At 40.5% G+C, this 24,058-nt stretch overlaps 1 protein-coding gene across 2 annotated transcripts in view; it reads right to left on the bottom strand.

The window, feature by feature from the left end:
* Nucleotides 1-24,058, bottom strand: part of LOC121280410 (RING1 and YY1-binding protein-like) — a 107,447-nt gene that overhangs the window by 13,167 nt on the left and 70,222 nt on the right. For both annotated transcript variants that reach the window (XM_041192370.1, XM_041192371.1), the window contains exon 3: nt 1,748-1,915. In XM_041192370.1, coding sequence (XP_041048304.1) covers nt 1,748-1,915 — 168 coding nt within the window. The remainder of the gene's footprint in view (nt 1-1,747; nt 1,916-24,058) is intronic.

The following is a 24,058-nucleotide window of genomic DNA, read 5'->3' on the forward strand; positions in this document are numbered from 1 at the left end:
GCTTTCAGCGGAATGCCAGCATGCGATTTTTGTTGAATTTGTCCTGTATATGGTGAGACAGAATCAATATCACCAAAGTTGTTCAAGTTACCACAAAGTTAATCACCATACTGGTGCAGAAATTTTCAGGGGATGGTGCCAATACCATGCATATCACTATTGGTCGTCTGAAGGCATACCATAAACTCAGCCTGCCACTGAAGAGCCCTAAACATAAGTGGCACCAGCTGCTGCTGTGAAGAGGATGCAAAGAGATTGCAAAAGGATATAGAGTATAATGTTGGGAAGTGTGAAATTATTCTCTTTGGTAGGAAGAATGGAAAAGCGGAATTTCTTTTCTAAAGATGAGACACAAATAAAGGTTGGTATTCAGAAAGATTTGGGTGTCCCTGCACATGAATCAGCAAGTTAACATGCAGGAACAGCAAGCAATAAAGATGACAAATGGTGTTGTTAGCCTTTATTTCAAGGGGGTCAGAGTAAAAGAGCAAGGAGGTCTTGCTGTAATTTTGTAGGGCATGAACACACCTGCAGCACTGCGTGCAGTTTTGGTCTCTTTAACCAAGGAAAGATGCTGCCAGACCTGCTAAGTTTTTCCAGCATAATCTGTTTTTACTTCATATTTCCAGCATTTGCAATATGTTGCTTTTATCGAAGGATGTATTTGCCTTAGAGGGAGTGCAACAAATTTTCACCAGATTGATTCTTGGGATTAGGGGGCTGTTTTAGGAGGAAATATTGTATAGAATGGGCCTATGCCCTCTGGAATTATAAATGAGCAATTCTCTTTGTGCCATTCTCCCGCCTTCATCCCATTACTCTGCGCATTCTTCCTTTTCAGCAGTCAGTCTAATTCCCCTTTGAATGAACCTGCCTTCACACACACACTGGCAGTACATTCCACACTTTAACCAATTTTGGCAAAAGAAGCAAAAAAGTGTTTTGAAGCAATAAGAGCAAAAAGTTTTTCACACAGCAAGTCTGGACTGCACTTTTGAGTGTGTGGTGGAGGCAGGTTCATTGAAGCATTCAGAAAGGAATTAGACTGGTCTGAAGATGATGAATGTGCAGGGTACAGGGAGAAGGCATGAGGCTGGCACTAGGTGAATGCTCACTCAGAGTCAGTGCAGACATGATGGGCCAAAAGACCCCCTTTTGCACTGTAACAATTTCCAGGTTAGAGTTTATAACTGAAGGACAGTGTCAGGATAAGGGAGCGATCAGTCAGAACGGAGATAAGGAGCAATCTCTTCACTCAAGGAACTGTTAAATCTTTGGAATTCTCTACCCCAGTGGGCTCCAGATGCTCAATGAGCATATTCAAGAGTGAGACTGATAGATTTCCGGACTCTTATGGGAATTGAGGGATATAGGGATAGAAGGACAAGGTGAAGTTGATGCAAATAATTCCACCATGATCTTGCTGAATGGCAGAGCAGGCTCATGGTATGGTCTACTTGCTCCTATTTTGCATGTCCTTATGTATTTAAGCAAGTTCCAGTGGTTCTGGAGAAAACTGCACCACCCCACTTATTCCGCAATTCTTCTGAATTATCACTAAGTATAGAGGGAATATTTAAAACCATACTGATATCGTAACCCCTATTGGGTGTATTGATATTACCCCTAAAAAAATCTCCAAATCAAAACTGTGAATAAAGCATTCAGTTCACCTATTTACTTACAAGGAAGCTCACTGCCAAAAAAATTTCAGAATCTACACAAATTGTTCAAAAATTCCACTTACTTTATCTTTTTGTTGCTGTTCTTTTTGCTTGCATTTGAGCTTACTTCTTTTTCTTTGTCAGGCTTATCTTTTTCAACTTTTTCCTTCTTCTCTTTTTTTGGAGGTGGAGGTGTTGCATACTGCTGTGCTACTTGTTGTGCAACCAGCTGGGAGTTTATTCTTGGTTTTCTGCAATTAAAATGTGATGCATTCTCTTTACTGTCTGTATGCACATTCCTAAAAACACAAGTACACATAATGCAGCAACTTAAGAGTTTAAAACAGGAAGCAATTAAAACATGCCTCAAGTGAATAGGAGGACATACAGCTACAAGTCCAAATGCGGTTTCTGCTCTTAATTTTCAGGTTACCATCCAGTTATCTGTCAGCAAAGGTCTGCTGGTACAAAACAAAAAGCTTATTTGCCAACAGATGTTCTGAGGGGCTAAATTAATATTTAACTTTAATTTTTCACTTTAAATTTAAATTGCTGCAAAAATACTCCCAATATTTTTGTGAAATATTACTATGGTACAATTATGCAACAACCCAAGGTGCTTCACAGAGCTGTAAAGAAAGAAAATGTGGACCCAGAGAAAGATTAGGCACAATGACCAATAGCTTGGTCATAGAGATATGTTTTAAGGGTGATCCTAAAGGAAGAAAGTGGAAGGATTGAAGGAGGAAGCCTAGATGTCTGAAGACACTGTTACCATGAGAAAGAGAGGTCAATACAGAAATTGAATTAAAGCATCGGAAGAATGTGACTGGAGCTAGAGAACATGAAATGGAGAGAATTTTAAATTTGAGGCGCTGGGCGACTGGGAGCTCTGTGATCTCAAGAATGATGGGCAATAGCAACAGGGTACGGCCAGGAGTTTGGATGAGCCAAGCTTACAGGAGGTGGCTGATGGAAGATCAGCCAGAAAGTTTCGGTTTAATTAAGTCTGGAGATGATGAAAGCAGGGGTCAAATAAGTTTGAGGGTTCTTGGTGAGATTTGAGGGATACTTTTTGAATTTTCATTCTCGCCATTTCCTTTTTCAGGTGATGCAGTCACATACAACCACTACTTTCAGTATTTGTGTTGACATATGCGATATTTGGACTCACGTAGAAGCAGAATTAGAAGAATTAATCAATTTCCTCAATAATCACAACCTCCCCATTAAAGTTAAAGCCACAACAAGGAAAGCATTAATTTCCCAGACACCACAGTATTTAAACTGGCACTGAGGAGGTAACAAGCAGGATAAAGGGAACCAGTAGATGTAATATATTTGGATTTCCAAAAGGCGTTTGATAAGGCACCACACGTAAGGCTACTTAATAAGATAAGAGCCCATGGTGTTAGGGGTAGTATATTAGCATGGATACAGGATTGACTAACTAATAGAAGACAGAGTTGGGATACTGGGGGGTGGGGGGCATTTTCAGGGAGTTAACCTGTAACTGGTGGAGTGCCACAGGGATCAGTGCTGGGGCCACCATTAATTACAATATACATTAATGACTTGGATGACAGAAATGAATGTACTATCGCCAAGTTTGCGGATGACACAAAAATAGGTGGGAAGGCAAGTGGTGAGGATGACACAAGGAGTCTACAGAGGGATATAGACAGGTTAAGTGAGTGGGCAAAAACGTGGCATATAATGTGGGAAAGTGTGAGGTTATGCACTTTGGCAGGAAGAAGAGGAGCTGAATATTATTTAAATGGAGAAAGACTGGAGAAAGCTGCAGCACAGCGAGATTTGGGATCCTCATGCATGAATCCCAAAAGGCTAGCATACAAGTTCAGGAGGTAATAGGTAAGGCAAATGGAATGTTGGCCTTTATTTCAAAGGGAATGGACCATAAAAATATGGAAGACTTGCTAAAACTATACAAGGCACAAGTTAGACCACAACTAGAATATTGTGAACAGTTTTGGTCTCCTTATTTAAAGCAAAGATATACTGGCATTAGAGGCAGTCCAGAGAAGGTTCACTAGGTTGATGCCAGGGATAGAGGGATTTTTCTTATGAGGAAAGGGTTGGGTCAATTGGGCCTGTACTTATGGGAGTTTAGAAGAATGATAGGTGACCTTATTGAAACATAAGATTCTTAGGGGGCTTGACAGGGTAGATGCCGAGATGTTGTTTCCCCTTGTGGGAGAGTCCAGAACCAAAGGGCATAATCTCAGAGTAAGGGGTCACCCACTTAAAACAGAGATGATGAGGAATTTCTTCTCTCAGAGGATAGCCAATGTGTGGCATTTTTTTTATCACAGAGGGCTGTAGAGGCTGGGTTGCTACATATATTCAAGGCTGAGATCGACAGATTTTTAATCAGTTAGAGAATCAAGGGTTATGGGGAAAAGGTAGGAAAGTGGAGTTGAGGATTATCAGAGCAGCCATGATCTCATTAAATGGCAGAGCAGACTTGATGGGCCGAATGGCCTACTTCTGCTCCTATATCTAATGGTCACAAGAAAACAACAGGCATTAACTAGCAGCAGAGGTTTTTCCAGGATAACTGATACACACTTCCACACACAAAAAGCCTTTGCCCTAAACGTGTCTTCCACAGACTGGTAAGGTCACAGTTTATGTGTTTTCATTGGATATGCACAAATATGGAAGATTTTAACCAGGCAGTTACTACCCTTATGATCTCAATCACAGATTTAAACTTAACAACTGACCTAGTGTTGATATCAATTGAGCATCAATTGCTATTTATGGGAGAGACATACAAACTTCTACCACCTAATTTTACTTTTGAAAGATCTGGTTCTGATTTTTAGATTATGCCCCTAATCCTAGACTCCCCTAAATTAATAGATCATTTTAGCTCACATTTTCTTCATTACAACCAGGAGCACACTTCCAAAATGTTTCATTGACTAAACCACTGGATGACCCAAGGTCATAAAAAGCACTATAAAAATATAAGCGGTTCACTCCTCTTTGGGGTCTTAGTATATGCAAAATGGCTGCATATTTGTCTCAACACAGTCACTGCACGTCAAGTAATTCACAGTATGGGAAATGCTTTGAGATGTGATAACACAAATGCAATAACATTGTTCAGTAGTAAGTTATCCAATTAACAATGTTCATTACAACAGCACCCGCTACATTTTTTCCCTCATACAGTAGCTCCTGAACTTAGGCAGCCTTAAGCCAGAGACTCCACACATTCATTTGCAAAGAATTCATTATCTCAGACTTCAAGTTTTCCTGGCTCCCAGTTAGCTTAGTATTCTTTTGTTTACAGGGTTAAAGTAGTTCTCCCCACCCCTGCCCCTCCTTGCAGGTCCCTCCCCCCTGCATTGTTCAGGCTCATGCGCTACCACTCACTTTCCCCCTACTCCTCCAATCACAGGCTTGGTTTTCTCCCACTTTGTTGCTGAAAAGCTCAATTGCATCTCATTAGCAAGCCTATCAGCAACAAGCATGGCAGAGAAACCAACTGATGACTGCTTGTGCAGCCCTTCTGATTCATTTCCACGCAGAGAGAATAATACATTATATTATTCCATAACCATTTTGATCACATGAGCTTAATCATCATTTGCATAAAAGGCCTCCTTCTAATGCAGGCTCTTGCAGGAGACATAGCTGAAATTTCAAATTTCGTGAACACAGCACAACAGGTCAAATTTAACAGCACTGTCGCTGGTATTTTTGAAAAGGTGGACATGTGAAAGCTTCATCTAGAGGCATTTAATCCAAGGAAATACCCAATATTACTATTACAGACTGGCAAGCACATAGTGAATCATATTTTATTATTAAAAAATACAGTTGCTTACTGATTTACCACTGGTGACAATACATAGGAAGTATACACAATTCCCATATGTAAGAGTCTAAGGTACAGAACATTTGTAACAAACTCAAGTGTCCAAACCATTTTAATTTGGTCAAAATGAAATTCAACTTTCATGGGGTCAAATAAACATGTTGCTTTAAGAACCTTTTTGATCATATGGGCAACACAGAGTATTCACTAATCAGATGTTTTGCTAAAGGCTAGTTATAAACTAAAGTAGCTACAACACAAACTATTTGTGCACAAGGTGGAAGTCCACCATCCAAAATATTTGAAGATGGAGGATGACTGTAATGCCACATCAACAGATTATAGTTGTGACATCAAAGTGAGTGAATTTCTTCCTAAATTTTTCAGATGCATCCTTCCTGGATATTGGGAGTGAAAGCAGGAACCCTGATTGGTCAAGCCTTTTCAAGAGCCACATTTTCAACCAGTAACCGTAGGTAGCTCTCAGAGAGTTATACAGATCCTCACTGCCAGCATGACAGTGAATTAATACACTAAAAGTTCCAAAGGGGCAAGCATTGCTAGCCAAAATTAATGGCTGTAATGGAGCAGTGATTTTAACAGTAGCGGCTAATAGCCAGACAAATCAGTGGAGCAGGGAGGGGGGGTTAAATGCACTGGCCTAACTCATTAGGATCAGTTCTTCACTTTGTGATTACACAATTTTTAGAGCCTTAAAACACAGAAGCTTCGAAGGAATCTGATTACCCACCCTTACCAAATAAGCCAATCTTCATCTCCTATTAATTTTGGGAACATTTAGGGTTTAATATTTTCCAGAATAGTTTTTATTCCTCAGAATTGAAAGCTGAAGATGTATTTGGACCTTGAAGCAAAGATTGATTTACATAATTCTAAAATTAAACTCAAGTAGCTGTTGGGCTTCTGGCCATCATTTAACAATACTAAATCCAAACCCAACCTAGCACTCAATCTTCTCAGCCACCGTTATTTTTGGAGGTTTTGTACAGGCCTCCCAACCCACGAAACAGAATATGCTTTTGCTGCTAATATTTAGGAAAGGGTAGCAAGATCCAGAAGCTGGGTTCCTCAGGTATTATTAAGATCACTTCTCTGGTTGATAAATGTTAATGCCTATACAGTGCATAATTTCAAAGTTTGCAGGCGACACAAAACTCAAAAATACAGTAATGCGGGGGAGAATAGTAACAGACTTCAGGAGGTCATAGACAGACATGGCAGATGAAATTTGGTGCCGAGAAGTATGATGTGATATTTTGGTAGGAAGAATGAGGAGAAGCAATATGAACTAAATGGTACAATTTTGATGGGGGTGCAGGAACAGAGAGGCACAAGGATGTACGTAAATCGTTCAACATGGCAGGAAAAATGAGAAGACTGTTAAAGGTGCATATGGCATCCTTGGCTTTATATAAGATATGGAGTACAAATGAAAGGAAGATATGATTAACCTTTATAAATCACTGGTTAGAGCCCACCTGAAGTCCAATTCTGGACACTACACTTGGGAAGGATAGAGGAGTATGGTACCAGGACTTCAGTTACGTGGAAAGACTAGAGATGATAGGATTGTTCTACTTCAAAAGAATAAGGAATACAAAGATTTTAAAAAAAAATACACAGCAATTATTCTGATCTGGAACGCAGTGCTTCAAAGGGTAGCGGGAACAAATTCAGTAGTAGCATTCAAGAAAGAATTGGTCAAATACTTCCTAGGGCAAATAATTACAGAAGTAACTGATAGCACAACTGGCCTGCCAGCAGAAGAATGATGGGCTGCATGAATGGACACAGCATAGAAGGCAGGCCAGTGATTCTAGGAGAGCTTTACTGCATTCTGGCTTATTACATGTATTGTGTGCTAATGCAATATAAGCTTACAAGGTATAAGTTCTGTATACAAACTGTGCATCGAAACAAATGTAAAGAATCATGGTTCTGCCCAACTTACGTCTCAAAAAACATTAGAGCTGCCAAATGCAATGCCTTGAAGAAAATTCTCAGAATGCCGATCACTTGAATTCAATGAAATGGCTTGACCCACTGATCTGCTCCAAACATTTTATTCAATTTGGTCTGCAGAAAATAACTCCTTGTCAAACCAACAATCTGAAACAATGCTTTGGGCAGAGCTAAGATTCTTCAGATATTAGTACATTTAGCCACTTTGTTCCACAGCAACAAGACAAATTATTAATACTTTCTGCAGGCCATACCATAACATACATTTGTCTGCAGATTGATGATTCAACTCTCAGCATTTACTGTTAATCCTGATTGTAATATAGCAACTAAGAAATCAATAGACCATTTATCATACAAAGAGTACTTATTTTGTCACACCTTTTGCAGTTTTCCCTTCCTTTAAGACTTTGAGCCTCGTGTGGTATCATGTAACCATTACCATTGTAGTCCCATCAACAAAATATGCCTTCGTATATGCAACATCTACTCTGCCCTGCTATACTTCTCAATTTTGTTTTTGACCCAAATTTTCCAATTGAAAAATACGTCATATTTGCAAACTGGTGCATACTATCCAGCTTCACACCGTTTTGGCAACATACTACAGCACTGCATTTCAGCATTATTCTCACTGCAGCAGAGGGAGGAGAAAGGTAAGCTAACAATTTTAGAATTATGAGATCAATACAAGCAACCTGAAAGATCAGTACACAAGTTTGAAGTCTATACAGTAACCTACAGTATTTTAAACCCACCTAGTGTTTGGGTTAACAAAATTAAAAATACCTGGAAAAACTCAGCAGATCTGGCAGTATCTGCGGAGGGGAACACAGTTAACGTTTCGAATCCGTATGACTCCTCAACAGAACTAAGTAAAAATAGAAAAGAGGTGAAATATAAGCTGGTTTAAGGGGGCTGGGACGGGTGGGACAGGTAGAGCTGGATAGAGGGCCAGTGATGGGCGGAGATAGCCAAAAGATGTCATAGACAAAAGGACAAAGAGGTATTGAAATTATCTAAGGAATATGCCAATAAGTGACATTAAGGGTAGAAAGCAGGACAAGCAAGGTAAGATAGCCCTAGTGGGGGTGGGGTGGGGGGAAGGGATCGAAATAGGCTAATAGGTAGGGATAAAACAATGGATGGAAATACATTTAAAAATAATGGAATTGGGTGGGAAAAGAAAAATCTATATAAATTATTGGGGGAAAAAAAGGGGGGTGATCGGAAAGGGGGTGGGGATGGAGGAGAGAGTTCATGTTCTAAAATTGTTGAACTCAATATTCAGTCCGGAAGGCTGTAAAGTGCCTAGTCAGAACATGAGGTGCTGTTCTTCCAGTTTGCGTTGAGCTTCACTGAAACAATGCAGCAGGCCAAGGACTCTCCTCAATCTCCACCCCCTTTCCGATCCCCCCCACTTTTTTTCCCCCATAATATATATAGATTTTTCTTTTCCCACCTAATTCCATTATTTTTAAATGTATTTCCATCCATTGTTTTATCCCTACCTTTTCGCCCATTTCGATCCCTTACCCCCACTAGGGCTATCTGTACCTTGCTTGTCCTGCTTTCTACCCTTAATGTCACTTATTAGCACATTCCTTAGATAATATCACCACCTTCAACACCTCTTTGTACTTTTATCTATCTCCACCTATCACTGGCTCTCTATCCGCTCTACCTGTCACTCTCTCCACCCCCCCCCCCGCCCCCACAAACCAGCTTATATTTTACCTCTTTTCTATTTTTACTTAGTTTGTTGAAGAGTCATACGGACTCAAAAAGTTAACTGTGTTCTTCTCCACAGATGCTGCCAGACCTGCTGAGTTTTTCCAGGTATTTTTATTTTTGTTTTGGATTTCCAGCATCCGCAGTTTTTTGCTTTTATGTTAGTGTTTGGGTTATATTGATTGGCAACTTTCAAAAGCATCTAACTTGCAGCTTTAATGGCATTACCAATGCCCTCTTAATAAGATAATCTGTGAAGCACAGAATAAAATTAGCTCTGTCATTCACTCCTCTTAATCTAATTATGTGGTGGGTTCTATATCCCTGCAGCTGGATCAACAGGACATGGGAGCAAAAGAAAATGACATGGAGATTAAACACCTCCTGATGTGGGTTAGAAAGGCGTGCGCCAGACCAAGCACTGACGAGTGCTAAACCTGCATAATCAGCATCCATTTTCTTCACAATTCTGTTCCAATATAAATGCTTAAAATTGATTCTAAAATAGCTACTTTAAAAAAGTTCCTCCTGCGCCATTTAAAAAAAAAGTCACTGGTTTCACAAAAGTTTCACCTACACCATTGCTTAGCTGAGGAATGGGGTCATAAAGTTTCCAATACAATTTGTTAAATAGTAGTCTACTGCTCAAGGCTTTTGCTAATGGAACCCTTTTTAGAAGTTACATTCAAATATCACTCAAGCTGAGAAAAATTTCTGCTAAAATCAAATCATTAGGACAAAGTCAAAACTTAAGTACTAAACTTTTCAACTTATGCTATAAAAATATAAAGCTCTTAGAAGCTAGAAATTTTAATCTAAAGATATTCACAGTTCAACAGCTTTCTCATGTGTTTATGTTTTGTGTAATTGAATCTATGCTGTTCCTCCTACCATGCACTAAACTTTTTACCAACTTTAGAAAGGATCTCCAGCAAAGGAATAATCTGAACAAACCCAATACTCTAAACTCTTTACAGTATTGCAAAAGTCACCTCAAGCATACAATAAGTTATGCCTGTAGCCAAAGGCCCCATATAAATAGCAATTATATCTTTCCCCCACTCTTGTGGAGTGTGTTTCCAAGTACATTACATGAAATGGTAACCAATTTCATCTTAAAATTATAAAGCCACCTTTACCATTGGATTCTGAAATCCAATGTGTGTAGCATTAAATTGCTTATGTCAGACATCCATTGGAACAAGCAAAACATCATGTGCAAAGCTCTTTCCCAACACTAGTTCTCTCATTCAAATCACGACACGGTCTCGCTCCTCCCTATAACATTACTTCCTTCAGCCTTGTACCCTTTGAGAATTTAGTGTTCCTATAATTCTTGTCTGTTGTGCACCCTATTTCCTTTTCCCACCTATGCTGAGCTCTCAGTTATTTCAGCCTTAAATTTGAACTACTTCCCTACCTTTCTCTTCATTTAAAAACTTTAAAATCAAAACCTATCTTTTTCGCCAAACTTTTAGTCACCATTCCAATGTTTCCTTCTCTGACTTGGTGTTAATTTTTGTCTAAAGTATATGATTGTTATATTTCATGGCTAGCACCTTCCATAAGCAAAAAAGTCTCTTATAATCCAAAATCTGTCTTTATTTATGCTGCGCTGTAGTTAATGTGTCTTGGCTTAATAATTAGCAAATTGCAATGTATTGTTTATTGCAAATATGTGGCTCGCCCACAGTCTACAATCTCTCTAAAGGCTTAAAATAAAGTCAGATCAATGCATTCAGGCTCCAAACTTCAGAAATAAGTTCCTTTACGCATGTAAAGACTTAAACTGACAAATACAACAAAGTAATGAATGACCACTACGACTTGGGTTTTGCTGTGGTAACGACAGCAAAATCCATCAGCATTCAACATCGTTATTCCACTGAAACTGACAGCAACTTCGTGTGCCTATAAGTGCAGAATAACACAGAAATTAAACAGTTGCTGTCAATAAGTATACACTCAGGCTGTGGGTACTCCCAGAATTCAATCCCTAATCAATTCATCAGTGAACTGATGAAAAATTCTACTTCTATGTTAGCCTCGCTGAAAAAAAACTGAAAAATTTACACCGTATTGAATGAGGTGTAACTGGACTTTTAACAGCATAGTAACTTCAAAATTACTGCTAAACACCCTCACTAGTCCTCAAAAACAAATTTACAATTGTGAATTGTCAAGTTTCTCCATTTTAAGGAATTCTACATTTTAATTCTTTTTCCACGTTTGATACTTTAGCTTTTATCTTAGGTTGCTGTCTGAAAATTCTACTCGGGGCTGGGCGAGCCCAAGTCCACTCGGGGCTGGGCAGATCAAGGTCCATGTGACTTGGCTTTAGATTTAGTGTGCCATCAGGAAAAAGGGAAAATAACCCTCTCCAAGAGACTGCAAGAAATTTCTGGGAAGCATTCCTCTAAGTCAGTGCCATTTTAAAAAAAGATGCTCATTGGGAGACTATCAAATCATTTCCTTCTCAATGGGCAGAAATTAAAACTGTAAACTTTTCTATTAAATCACTTAAATGGACAAGGTAAGAACTATGGCTTTCAGTAGGGTAATAGCCTATTTTAGATATTGGACTTCAACTGAAATGAATCAGCATATGAGCTGCTCTTTGTCTTGCAAAGATTAGTTTAAGATCTAAAACTAGTAGGGTTTTAAAACCCAAATATAATGTAGCAACCATTAGTACTCCAAAGAAACATTGAACTTCATAATAGGGGAATCAATTTTGAAAGACAATCATCCAAGAACTAAAAGGGAAACTTGGAGGGAAACTTCCAGGTGGTGGCGTTTCTCTTGCATCTGCTGCCCTTGTCCTTCTAAATGGTGGTGGCCGTAGGTTTGGAAGGTCTGAAGGAGCTTTGGTGAGTTTCTGCAATGCATCTTGTAAATGGTACACACTGCTGCCACTGTGCATCAGTGGTGGAGGAACTGAATGTTTGTGGATGGGGTGCCAATCAAGCAGGAGGTTTTGTCCTGGATGATGTCAAGCTTCTTGATTGTTGTTGGAGCTGCATTCATCCAGTCAAGTGGAGAGTATTCCATCACACTCTTGACTTGTGTCTTGTAGGTTGTGGACAGGCTTTGGGGAGTCAAGTGGTGAGTTACTCATCACAGGATTCCTAGCCTCTGAACAGCTCTTGTAGCCACAGTATTTATATGGCTAGTCCAGTTCAGTTTCTGGCCAATGGTAACCCCCAAGATGTTGATAGTGAGGGACTCAACAGTAATGCTATTGAGTAACAAGGGGTGACGGTCAGATTCTCTCTTATTGGAGGTGATCATTGCCTGGCACTTGTGTGGCACAAATGTTACTTGCCACTTCTCAGACCAAGCCTGGATATTTTCCAGGCCTTGCTGCATTTGTTCATGTACTGCTTCAGTATCTGAGGAGTTGTGAATGGTGCTGAACATTGTGCAATCATCAGTGAACATCGCCACTTCTGATCTTATGATGGAAGGAAGGTCATTGATGAAGCAGCTGAAGATGGTTGGGCCTAGGAACTCCTACAACAATGTCCTGGAACAGAGATGATTGACCTCCAACAATCACAACCATCTTCCTTTGTGCTAGGTATGACACCAGTGTAGAGTCTATCCCTATTCCCATTGACTCCAGTTTTGCTAGGGTTTCTTGATGCCACACTTGGCCAAATACTGCCTTGATATCAAGGGCAGTCACTCTCATCTCAAGAGTTCAGCTCTTTTGTCCATGTTTGAACGAAGGTTGCAATGAGGTCAGGAGCTGAGTGACCCTGGTGGAACCCAAACTAAGCGTCAGTGAGCAGGTTATTGCTAAGCGTGTGCCACTTGATAGCACTGTTGATGACCACTTCCATCACATTGCTGTTGATCCAGAGTAGCTTGATAGGGCCGTAATTGGCCTGGTTGGGTTTGTCCTGCATTTGTGTGCAGGACATGCCTGGCCAATTTTCCATAATGCTGGGTAGAAGTCAATGTTGTAGCTGTACTGTAACAGCTTGATTAGGGGCGCGAAAAAGGAGCACAAGTCTTCAGTACTATTGCCGGAATATTGTCAGGGCCCAGTCTTTGCAGTATCCAATGCCTTCAGCCGTTTCTTGATATCACGTGGAGCGAATTCAATTGTGGGTATTACAGTTAGATTTCTTATAAGATTCAATATTGACTTTAAAACCAGATCAACACTTGTAAAGCTAAAAGCAATTAAAAGCAGGCAAAACATAATAAAATCATTGCCCATCATAATTATGTATCTCCATTTAACAAACATCTACATCTAGCCGAGTGTGAATTGAGGAGAGGGTAAAACATCCTGGAATATTTTCAGTATCACAGCCTTAAACCAACTGTTCATGGCTTGGGATGTTAATAAGAATAAGAAATAGGAGGAGTAGACCACGTGGCCCATCGAGCCTGCACTACCATTCAATATGATCACGGCTGAACTTGGGCTTCAACTCCATTTTCCCAAACACTCCCTATATCCCTCAATTCCCCGGAGAAACTAAAACCTGTCCATCCCAGCCTTAAATATATTCAATGATGGAGCATCTACAACCTGGGTAGAGAATTCCAAAGATTACCAACTCTTTGAGTGAATAAATTTCTCCTAATCTCAGTTCTAAATGATCAGCCCTTATCCTGAGACTGTGCCCTGTTTTAGGTTTCTCAGCCAATGGAAACACAATCTGTGTCTACCCTGTCAAGGCCCTTCCGAATCTTGTATGTCACAATGAGATTTGTCTCTCATTCTTCTAAATTCTAGAGAACATAAGCCAAATTCACTTAACTCACCATAAGACAACCTCTGCATCCCAGGGACCAGGGCAGCTGCGCTGCCTCCAACGCAAGAATATCCTTTCTTAAATGTGGAGACCAAAACCACACACTCAAGATGCAGTCTCACCAAAACCCTATCCAACTAAAACCCTAAATCCATTTACAGAATGCCAACTGCCACACCAGCTGAAATGATCTAATCAACAATAGGAGTTGAAACTGAAAACTTCTCAAGTATAATCAGTTAGGCAGCAAAAGAGTATTTGCAGGCATAATTCTCAATACTAATGCAGGTGCTTGGTCATTTCAAACTTATTCAAGCCCGCAGCATTTTCATTTTTCTTGTGATTCCTCACTAAAAAAAAAGCTCCTTAAACTTGGCTTTAGCCCAAGCAGCATAAAATTTGATGTTGCAGTGCTTGATCTTAATGTCTCATACTCTGTTTACAACAGAAATTTATAAATTCAGAATGTGAAATACAGTTTACTCTAAGTAACATGCGAGAGGCATCAAACATCAAATTTGTAACTCGTGTATCTGAAAAGCATCATGGGGCCTTTGTAAACTACAGTACATAGATGTTTGATTACACAAATATTATGGAAGTTATGGAAGCTGCTTCCAGGAATCAACTTAACTAAAGCCGTTGTTTTGGATCGCAACAAATACTTTTAACCATTATTTTTCAAACCAGCCATAATTCAAATATTTAATTTTCGGATTCTTTTTATTCCTTGTAATGAAATGCCCAATTGTACCTAAAACTTTTCTTTTGTGATCACTTGAATATTCTTGGATCATGGGCAGTTTTCACAACAGTCAGTTATACAAAATAATTTTAGGTGGAATGTATACCTCGTGACCTGGCAGAATCAAGAGCCAATCATTTGGTTGAAAACAAAGTTTGAGGGAAAAAAATTCTCAAGTACTTTACTCTTCATGAAAGTTTTACAGAAAAAGTATCTATATAGTGAGAAAAATGCATCAGAACAATTTAATGATTAATAGGGAATATTAAAAATATATTAGTGTGTGTAATTCATCGCATATACAAGATCAGTTGTTCAATCACAGTTAGGTTTAAAGATCTAAACCTAAAAACTAGCTCCAAAAGCTTGACAAAAGAATCAAAACCTTCAATTATGCCTTAATCAAAAAAGAATGGAGAGATGCCAGATAGAATGAAGTGGGCAAGTTCCATCTGCTATGTTGTCAACAAGATAAACATATCTATAGGAATATAATGCACCACAATGTTATACAAGCACTAAATCTGGAAATATTCACCAAACTTTTTAAGGGCATTTGAATATTGAAAGGTATTTTTGATTTCAGAGGTACTGTGCAATCCTCTTTACATCAAGTGAGAGTCTGGCATTCCTGATTAAGATAAGCAGGAATTGTTATTGGAAAAATTAAAAACATTAAAAAAGAATGTTAATCATAGTTTAAAAAGGTCCAAGTTTAATGAGTTCCTGTGCTATACTCTGCAACTGTTTTGCCACAACAGGATTGTTAGTTTGCTCTCTCCCAAAAACAAACACACCCACTTTCTGACATGACTGGCATCTGAAAATTGATTTGCAATGGAACAATAATAGCCCAAATTCTAATATCCAGCATCAAAACAAGATCCAATTCAAGAAGGACAAAGCAATATTTACAATCAATACCTTCCCAAATATCAATGCAAAGATTCCAGTGGGATAAGACATCATTTCACCTTTGGGGCCCACCCAACAAATGAGATAAATTTTGCCTCAGTTGGTATATCAAGTCGAATTGGACAGGCTCATGCCATATGCAGTGAGCCCCGGACCATTACGCAGCTCCAAGAGTCAGAAAGAAAAAGTAAGGAATACAAAAATACACAAAGTTTGCTGATAATACAAAGCTAGGTGGGAATGTAAGCAGTAAGGAGCACACAGGATAGACATCTTGTATGAACATATGAACAAGGAGCAGGGGTAGACCATTCAGCCTCTTAAGCCTGCTCCACCATTTAATAAGATCACAGCTGATCTTAGCATAACCTCAAATCTGCATCCTACCTACCCTGATAACCTATCACTCCCTTACTTACCAATAATCTATCCACCTCTGCCTTGAAAATATTCAAAGGCTTTGCTTCCACCACCTTTTCAGGAAGAGAGTTCCAAAGATTCATGACCCTCAGGAATTTTTTTTTGCCTCATCTCTTTTAAATGGGTGGCCCCTTATTTTTAAACAGTGACCTCTAGTTCTAGATTATTCCACAAGAGGAAACATCCCCTTCACATCCACCCTGTCAAGACCTCTCTGGATCTTAAATGCTTCTATCAAGTCACCTCTTACTCTTCTAAACTCCAGCAGATACAAGCCTAGTCTGTCCAACCTTTCCTCATAAGACAACCCACCCATTCCATGTATTAGTCTGGTAAATCTTCTCTAAATTGCTTCCAACGCATTTACATCCTTCCTTAAATAAGGTGAGCAATACTGTACAACGTACTCCAAATGTGGTCTCACTTGTGCCTTGTACAACTGAAGCATAACCTTAGTATTTTTGTATTCAATTCCCCTCACAATAAACAATAACATTCTATTAGCTTTCCTAATTACTTGTTGTACCTGCATATTAGCCTTTTGTGATTCATGAACTAGGATACCCAGATCCCTCTGCGCCTCAGAGCTCCGCAATCTCTCACCATTTAGATAATAGGCTTATTTTTATTCGTCCTGCCAAAATGGATAATTTCACATTTTTCGGCATTATACTCCATTTGCCAGATCTTTGCCCAATCACTTAACCTATGTATTTTTGCAGCCTTATGTCCTCTTCACAACTCACTTTCCTACCTTTGTATCAGCAGCAAATTTGGCAACCATCCCTTCATCCAAGTCATTTATATAAATTGTAAACAGTTGAGGTCCCAGCACTGATCCCTGTGACATGCCACTCATTATATCTTGCCAACTTGAAAAAGATCCATTTATGCCTACTCTCTGCTTCCTATTAGCTTCCTTCTACCCACGCCAATATGCTACCCCCTATACCATGAGCTTTTATTTTCCACAATAACTTTTGATGTGGCACTTTATCAAATGCCTTCTGGAATTCTAAGTGCAATACATCCATCAGATCCCCTTTATCCACAGCACATGTTACTTCCTCAAAGAACTCCAATAAGTTAGTTAAACATGATTTCCCTTTCACAAAACCATGTTGACTCTGCCTGATGACCCTGAGCTTATCCAAGTACCCTGCTGTAACTTCTGTAATAATGGCTAACATTTTCCCTACAACAGCTATTAAGCTAACTGGCCTGTAGTTTCCAGCTTTATCTCCCTCCATTTTTGAATAATGGAGTTACATTTGCTATCTTCCAATCTAATGGGACCAACCCTGAATCTAGGGAGTTTTGGAAAATTAAAACCAATGCATCAACGATCTCACCAGACACTTCTTTTAAGACTCAAGGGTGATGTCCATCAGGACCCGGGCTCTTGTCAGCCCACAGCTCCAACAATTTACTCATTACCATTTCTCTGGTGACTCTAATTTTCCTGACTTTGCCCCCCACTACCCCCCCTTCCATTTCCTGGTTTATCGCTGCTTCTTGCATCTATAGTGAAAACTGATGAAAAATACCTGTTCAATTCATCTGCCATCTCCTTGTTTTCCTTTATCAATTCTCCAGACTCACCTTCTATAGGACAAACGCTCGCTTTGTTAACTTGTTCCTTTTTTAAATAATTATAAAAACTCTTAATACGTTTCTATATTTCTGGCTAGCTTTTTCTCATACACTAATTTTTCCCTCCTCATTAGTCTTTTAATCATTCTTTGCTGTTCCTCATATTCTGTTCAATCATCTGGCCTGCCACCTGTCTTAGCAATTATACGCTTTTTCTTTAAGTTTGATACTATCTTTAACCTTTCTAGTTAACCACGGATGGTGTGTCCAGCCCTTGGACTTTTTCTTACTCATCGGAATGTATATATTCTGTGTATTCTGAAATATCCCCTTAAATGTTTGCCACTGTGTCTCTATTAACCTATTCATTAACCTAATTTGTCAATTCATTTCAGCCAGCTCAGCTTTCTTACCCTCATAATTGCCCTTATTTAAGTTTACAAACAGTTTTGGACCCACTCCTCTCCCTCACACTGAAGGTAAAATTCAATCACATTGTGGTCACTGCTACCTAGAGGCAGTTTGACTATGAGATCACTAATTACTCCATCTCATTGCACAATAGCAGACCCAATATAGCCTGCTCTCTGGTTAGCTCCAGAACATGCTGTTCAAAGGGATCATCCTGAAAACATTCAATGTACTCTTCATCTATGCTATCTTTGCCCATCTGACTTTTCCAGTCTATATGTAAATTAAAACCTCCCATGATTATTGCTGTGCCTTTCTGATGAGCTCCAATTATTTAATCCTTTATGCTCCACCCTACCATATGGTTACTGCTGGAGGGACCTGTACACAGTGACTTCTTGCCTTTACCATTTCCCGTCTCTACCCAATCCATTTCCACACTCTGGTTTCCTAAACCTGGGTCATCTCTCACTATTGTGCTAATACCATAATTAACTAACAGAGCTAACCTCTCCACCTTTTCCTCATTTCCTGTCCTTCAATATTCACTTCAATATTCATGTCCTCCTGCAGCCATGACTCTGTAATGGCTATCAATCGTAATTATTTATTTCTATTTGTGCTCTCAGTTCATCTGTTTTGCTTCAAATGCATTCATTTATTTTTTAGTTTTATCCTTTTTATAATCTCTAGTTCCATCTGTTGATTTACTGTTAGATTTGTACTCTCTATCCCTTCCTGTCACATCTGTTGTACATTTCCCATAATACCTTTCTCTTTTGACTTGTCTCTGCTCTTGGGTTTAATTTGATCCCTTGCCCCAAATATTTAGTTTAAAACCCCCTCTACTTCCCTTGTTATGCAGCTCACAAGAACACTGGTCCCAGCACAGTTTGGATGTAGACTGCCCCAAAGATACAGATCCCACTTTCCCTAGTACTGGTGCCGGTGCCCAATAAACTGGAACCCATTTCTCCTACATAGTCTTTGAGCCACACATCCATCTCCCTGATCTAACGATTCATCCTGAAGGTGATAAGGCAGAGGTCATGGTACATGTTGGGACCAATGACATAGGTAGAAAGAGGGACGAGGTCTTGCATCAAGAATTCAGGGAGTTAGGCAGTAGACTAAAAAGCAAGGCCTTTCGGGTTGTAATCTCTGGATTACTCCCAGTGCTACGTGCTAGCGAGCTCAGAAATAGGAGAATAACACAGATGAATATGTGGCTTAGGAGTTAGTGCAGGAGGGAGGGTTTTAGATTCCTGGATCATTGGGACTGTTTCTGGGAAAGGTGAGACCTGTACAAGCGGGACGGTCTACATCTGAATCACAGCGGGACTAACATCCTTGCGGGTGGTTTGCTAGTGCTGTTGGGAGGAGTTTAAAATAATTTGGCAGGGGGAGGGGACACAATGTTAGCAGAATAGGGACACATCATAATACAGTAAAACAATCAAGTCAGAGGGAGTACAGCTGCAATAAGCTTCAAGGGAGTAAGGCAAGGCTGGATGGCCTCTACTTTATTGCCAAGAGTATTACAGGTAAAACAGATGAGTTAAGAGTGAGGATTGACATGTGGAATTATGATATCGTAGCCATCACTGAGATGTGGTTGAGGGAAGGGCAGGATTGGCAGCTCAACATTCCGGGATATAGAATCTTCAGGCAAGACAGGGGAGGGTAAAAGAGGAGGCGGCATTGCATTATTAGTTAAGGAGTCCGTTACTGCAGTAAGGAGAGATGACATCTTGGAGGGGGCATCAGATGAAGCTTTGTGGGTAGAGCTTAGGAATAAAAAAGGGGCAACCTCATTATTATGTGTTTATTATAGACCCCCAGATAATCAGTGGGAAATTGAGGAGCAAATATGTGCACAATTTGTGGAGGTGTGTAAAAACAATAATAGGGTAATTATATTAGGTGATTTCAACTTTCCCAACATTAGTTGGGATAGACATAATGTTAAGGGATTGGATGGAGTGAATTTCTTGAAATGTGTACAGGAGCACTTCTTAGGTCAATATGTAGAGGGACCAACAAGGGATGGTGCATTGCTGGACCTCATTCTGGGGAACAAAGCCAGGCAGGTGTCTGAGGTGGTGGTGGGTGAGCATTTTAGCGATAGCGACCACAACATGGTACAGTTTAAGTTTGTTATGGTCAAAGAAATTGACAAGTTGCAAAAAAATGTTTTGGATTGGGGGAGAGTGGATTTTAGTAAAATAAGGCAGGATCTGGCCAAGGTAGACTGGGAAGTTACTTGTAGGGAAATCTACAGAGGAACAGTGGGGGTGTTCAAAAAGGAAATGAGCCTATACCCTCCCCAACATGTTCCCTCTATCGTGATAGGAAGGAGTAACAAGCCCAGAGAATCATGGATGACTAGAGATATTCAGATTATGATGAGAAGCAAAAGAGATGCTTTTAGCAGGTACAAGGGAAGCAAATCATCAGAGGCATTAGTGGAGTACAGACAGTGCAGGGTGGAGCTTAAGAAAGCAAATAAGAGAGCAAAGAGGGGATATGAAAAAGCTCTGGCTGGTAAGAGTAGGGAAAATCCCAAGATATTCTATAAATATATCAATGGGAAGATGATAACCAGGGAAAGAGTAAGGCTTATAAGGGACCAAGGGGGGCAATCTATGGGTGGAGCCAGAGGGCATCGCCAGAGTGTTGAATGAATACTTCACATCCGTCTTCACCCAGGAGAATGAGGATGAAGGTATCGAACTTGGGAAGAGAGACAGCGAGGTTCTTAAGCAAATTGATATAGGGAGTGACAAGGTATTGAAGCTGTTACCAGGCTTAAAAGTGGACAAATCTCCAGGTCCAGATGATGTGTGTTCCAGACGGCTGAAGGAGGCAAGGGGCGAGATCGCAGGGGCTCTGACCCAAATTTTTAATTCCTCTCTGGCCACGGGGGAGGTGCCAGAGGACTGGAGGAACAGCTAATGTGGTTCCACTATTTAAGAAGGGTTGTAGAGATAAGTGAGGGAACTGCAGGCCAGTGGTACGGAAACTATTGGAGAAATTTCTGAAGGAAATCTATCTCCACTTGGAGAGGCAAGGCTTGATCAGGGATAGTCAGCATGGCTTTGTCAGAGGGAGGTCATGCCTAATAAATTTGATTGAATTTTTTGAGGTGACCAGGTGTGTAGATGAGGGTAGTGCAGTTGATGTAGTTTATATGGATTTCAGCAAAGCCTTTGACAAGGTCCCACATGGGAGACTTATAAAGAAGGCAAATGCACATGGGAGACAGGGTAATTTGATAAGGTGGATTCAAAATTGGCTTAGTTTTAGGAGGCAGAGGGTAATGACAGAAGGATGCTTTAGTGACTAGAAGCCAGTGTCCAGTGGCGTACCACAGAGATTTGTGCTGGGTCCCCTATTATTTGTCACATATAAACGACATAGATGACTATGTGGGGGGTGGGCAGGATTAGTAAGTTTGCAGATGACACAAAGATTGGTCAGGTGGTTAACAGCGAGGTTGTGCGCCTTGGGCTACAGGAAAATATATGCGAGATGGTCAAATGGGCAGATCAGTGCCAGATGAAAAGTGTGAGGAGATACACTTTGGAAGGAGTAATTTGACAAGGAAGTATTCAATGAACGACATGGCACTAGGAAGTTCTAAGGAACAAAGGGACCTTGGCATGTGTGTCCATTGATTTCTGAAGGCAGAGGGACAGGTTAGTGGGGTGGTGAAAAAGGCATATGGAACGCTTGCCTTTATCAATCGAGGCATAGATTACAAAAGTAGGGAGGTCATGTTGGAGTTGTATAGAACCTTGGTGAGGCCACAGCTGGAGTACTATGTGCAGTTCTGGTCGCCACATTATAGGAAGGATGTGACTGCACTGGAGGGGGTGCAGAGGAGATTCACCAGGATGTTGCCTGGGATGAAACCTTTAAGTTATGAAGAGAGGTTGGATAGATTTGGGTTGGAGCAGAGAAGACTGAGGGGCGACCTGATCAAGGTGTACAAGATTATGAGGGGCATGGGCAGGGTGGAAAGGGAGCAGCTGTTCCTCTTAGGTGAAGGGTCAGTCATGAGGGGACACAAGTTCAAGGTGAGGAGCAGGAGGTTTAGGAGGGATGAGAGGAAAAACTTTTTTACCCAGAGGGTGGTGAAGTCTGGAATGCACTGCCTGGGAGGGTGGTGGAGGCGGGTTGCCTCACATCCTTTAATAAGTACCTGGATGAGCACTTGGCATGTCATAACATTCAAGGCTATAGGCCAAGTGCTGGTAAATAGGATTAGCTAGGTAGGTCAGGAGTTTCTCACGTGTCGGTGCAGACTCGATGGGCCAAAGGGCCTCTTTTGCACTGTGATTCAGTGATCTAATTTGTCCTATGCCAATTTGCACATGGCTCAGGCAATAATCCAGAGATTATGGCCTTTGAGGTTCTGCTTCTCAATTTGGTGCTAGGTCCTATGACTGACTATGCAGAACCTCATCTGTTTCCTGCTTATGTTGTTAGTACCTACATGGACCTGATGACTGGGTCCTTCCCCTCCTACTGCAAGTTCCACTCCAGCTCTGAACAGAAATCCCGAACTCTGGCACCGGGCAGGCAACACCACCGTCTGGACTCACTCTCTTTGTGCAGAGAATGGTGTCAATCCCTCTGACTATATTATCCCCTACTACCATTACATTCCTTTTGGCTCCCCCTACTTGAATGGCTTCCTGTACCATGGTGCCAGGGCCAGTCAGCTCATCCACCTTGCAGCCCCCACTCTCATCCAAACAAGTTGAAAAAACCTCAAACTTGTTGGACAATTGCAAAGGCCAAGGCTCCTGCACACCTGCCCTCCCAGTCCCATTCTCTTGTCCTTGACCACTGACCAAATCAAAATATCCTGTCCTAAGAGGTGTGACTGCCTCCTGGTACAAAGAATCCAGGTAACTTACCCCTCCCTGATGCGTTGCAATATCTGTAGTTGAGCCTCCAGTTCAAACTCTGAGCCGAAGCTGCTCAGACTTCAAACACTTACTACAGACATGTTTGCCTTGGATCAAACTGGCATCCAGGAGTTCCCACATACTGCAGCTGTGACACATCACCTGTCCTGAAATCCTTAATGTGTTCTAATTAACTGTTTAATTATTTTATTCAATTATATATTTTACTTTAGTTTATATATATTTTACTAACCTTATCCCCAGTTGCTGGACTATTTTGAACCTCAGGAATAGAATTAGCCTTCATCACTTACCAGACACTCACCAAATAACTAGCTTATTCTCCTGTAGCAGAGTACAACCACTTGCTGAAAGCTGAGAAAGTTAAAAAGCAAAAGAGCATCTCTTTCCCTTCCTTCCCTAGCTCCCTTAATTACCCAACTCCCAGCACTATTCTCAGTCAAACTTCTTGCAGTAAATCTTACCTAAAGCTCCTGTTACCCCTATGCACTGAATTCCCACTTTGAACCAAATAGCCAAATATACTCACTTGGTCTCTGTCTCACTTAGGCCAAAGTCTCGACTCAGTGAGAATCCCCTCAGGGCTAGAGGGGAACTTGAATGGAAAGCAAAGGATCCAGCTATCATGGTTCACATGGGTACCAACAACATAGGTAGGACTAAGAAAGAGGCACTCTGCTCAAGGAGTATGAACAGTTATGGTATAAATTAAAAAGCAGAACCACAAAAGTAATCATTGCTGGATTTCTACCTGAGGAATGAGCAAATTGGCACAGGATAAATAAAAAGTGAACACGTGGTTCAAGGAATGGGTGTGGGAGAAATAGGTTTTGATTCATGGTGCACTGGCACCAGTAAAGGGAAAAGAGCGAGCTGTATTGTTGTGGCAGCCTTCACCTAAACCACACTGGGACCAGTGTACAGGCCAGTTGTGTAACTAGGGCTGTTGAGAGGGCTTTAAACTAAATAGTGGGCACAGATGTTCATGTGAGGGGAGATTTGTAAATTTAGTGAAGGGACAAAGCAATAACGCAAGG

Source organism: Carcharodon carcharias, chromosome 7 (genome assembly GCF_017639515.1).
Source record: "Carcharodon carcharias isolate sCarCar2 chromosome 7, sCarCar2.pri, whole genome shotgun sequence".
Taxonomy (NCBI): domain Eukaryota; kingdom Metazoa; phylum Chordata; class Chondrichthyes; order Lamniformes; family Lamnidae; genus Carcharodon; species Carcharodon carcharias.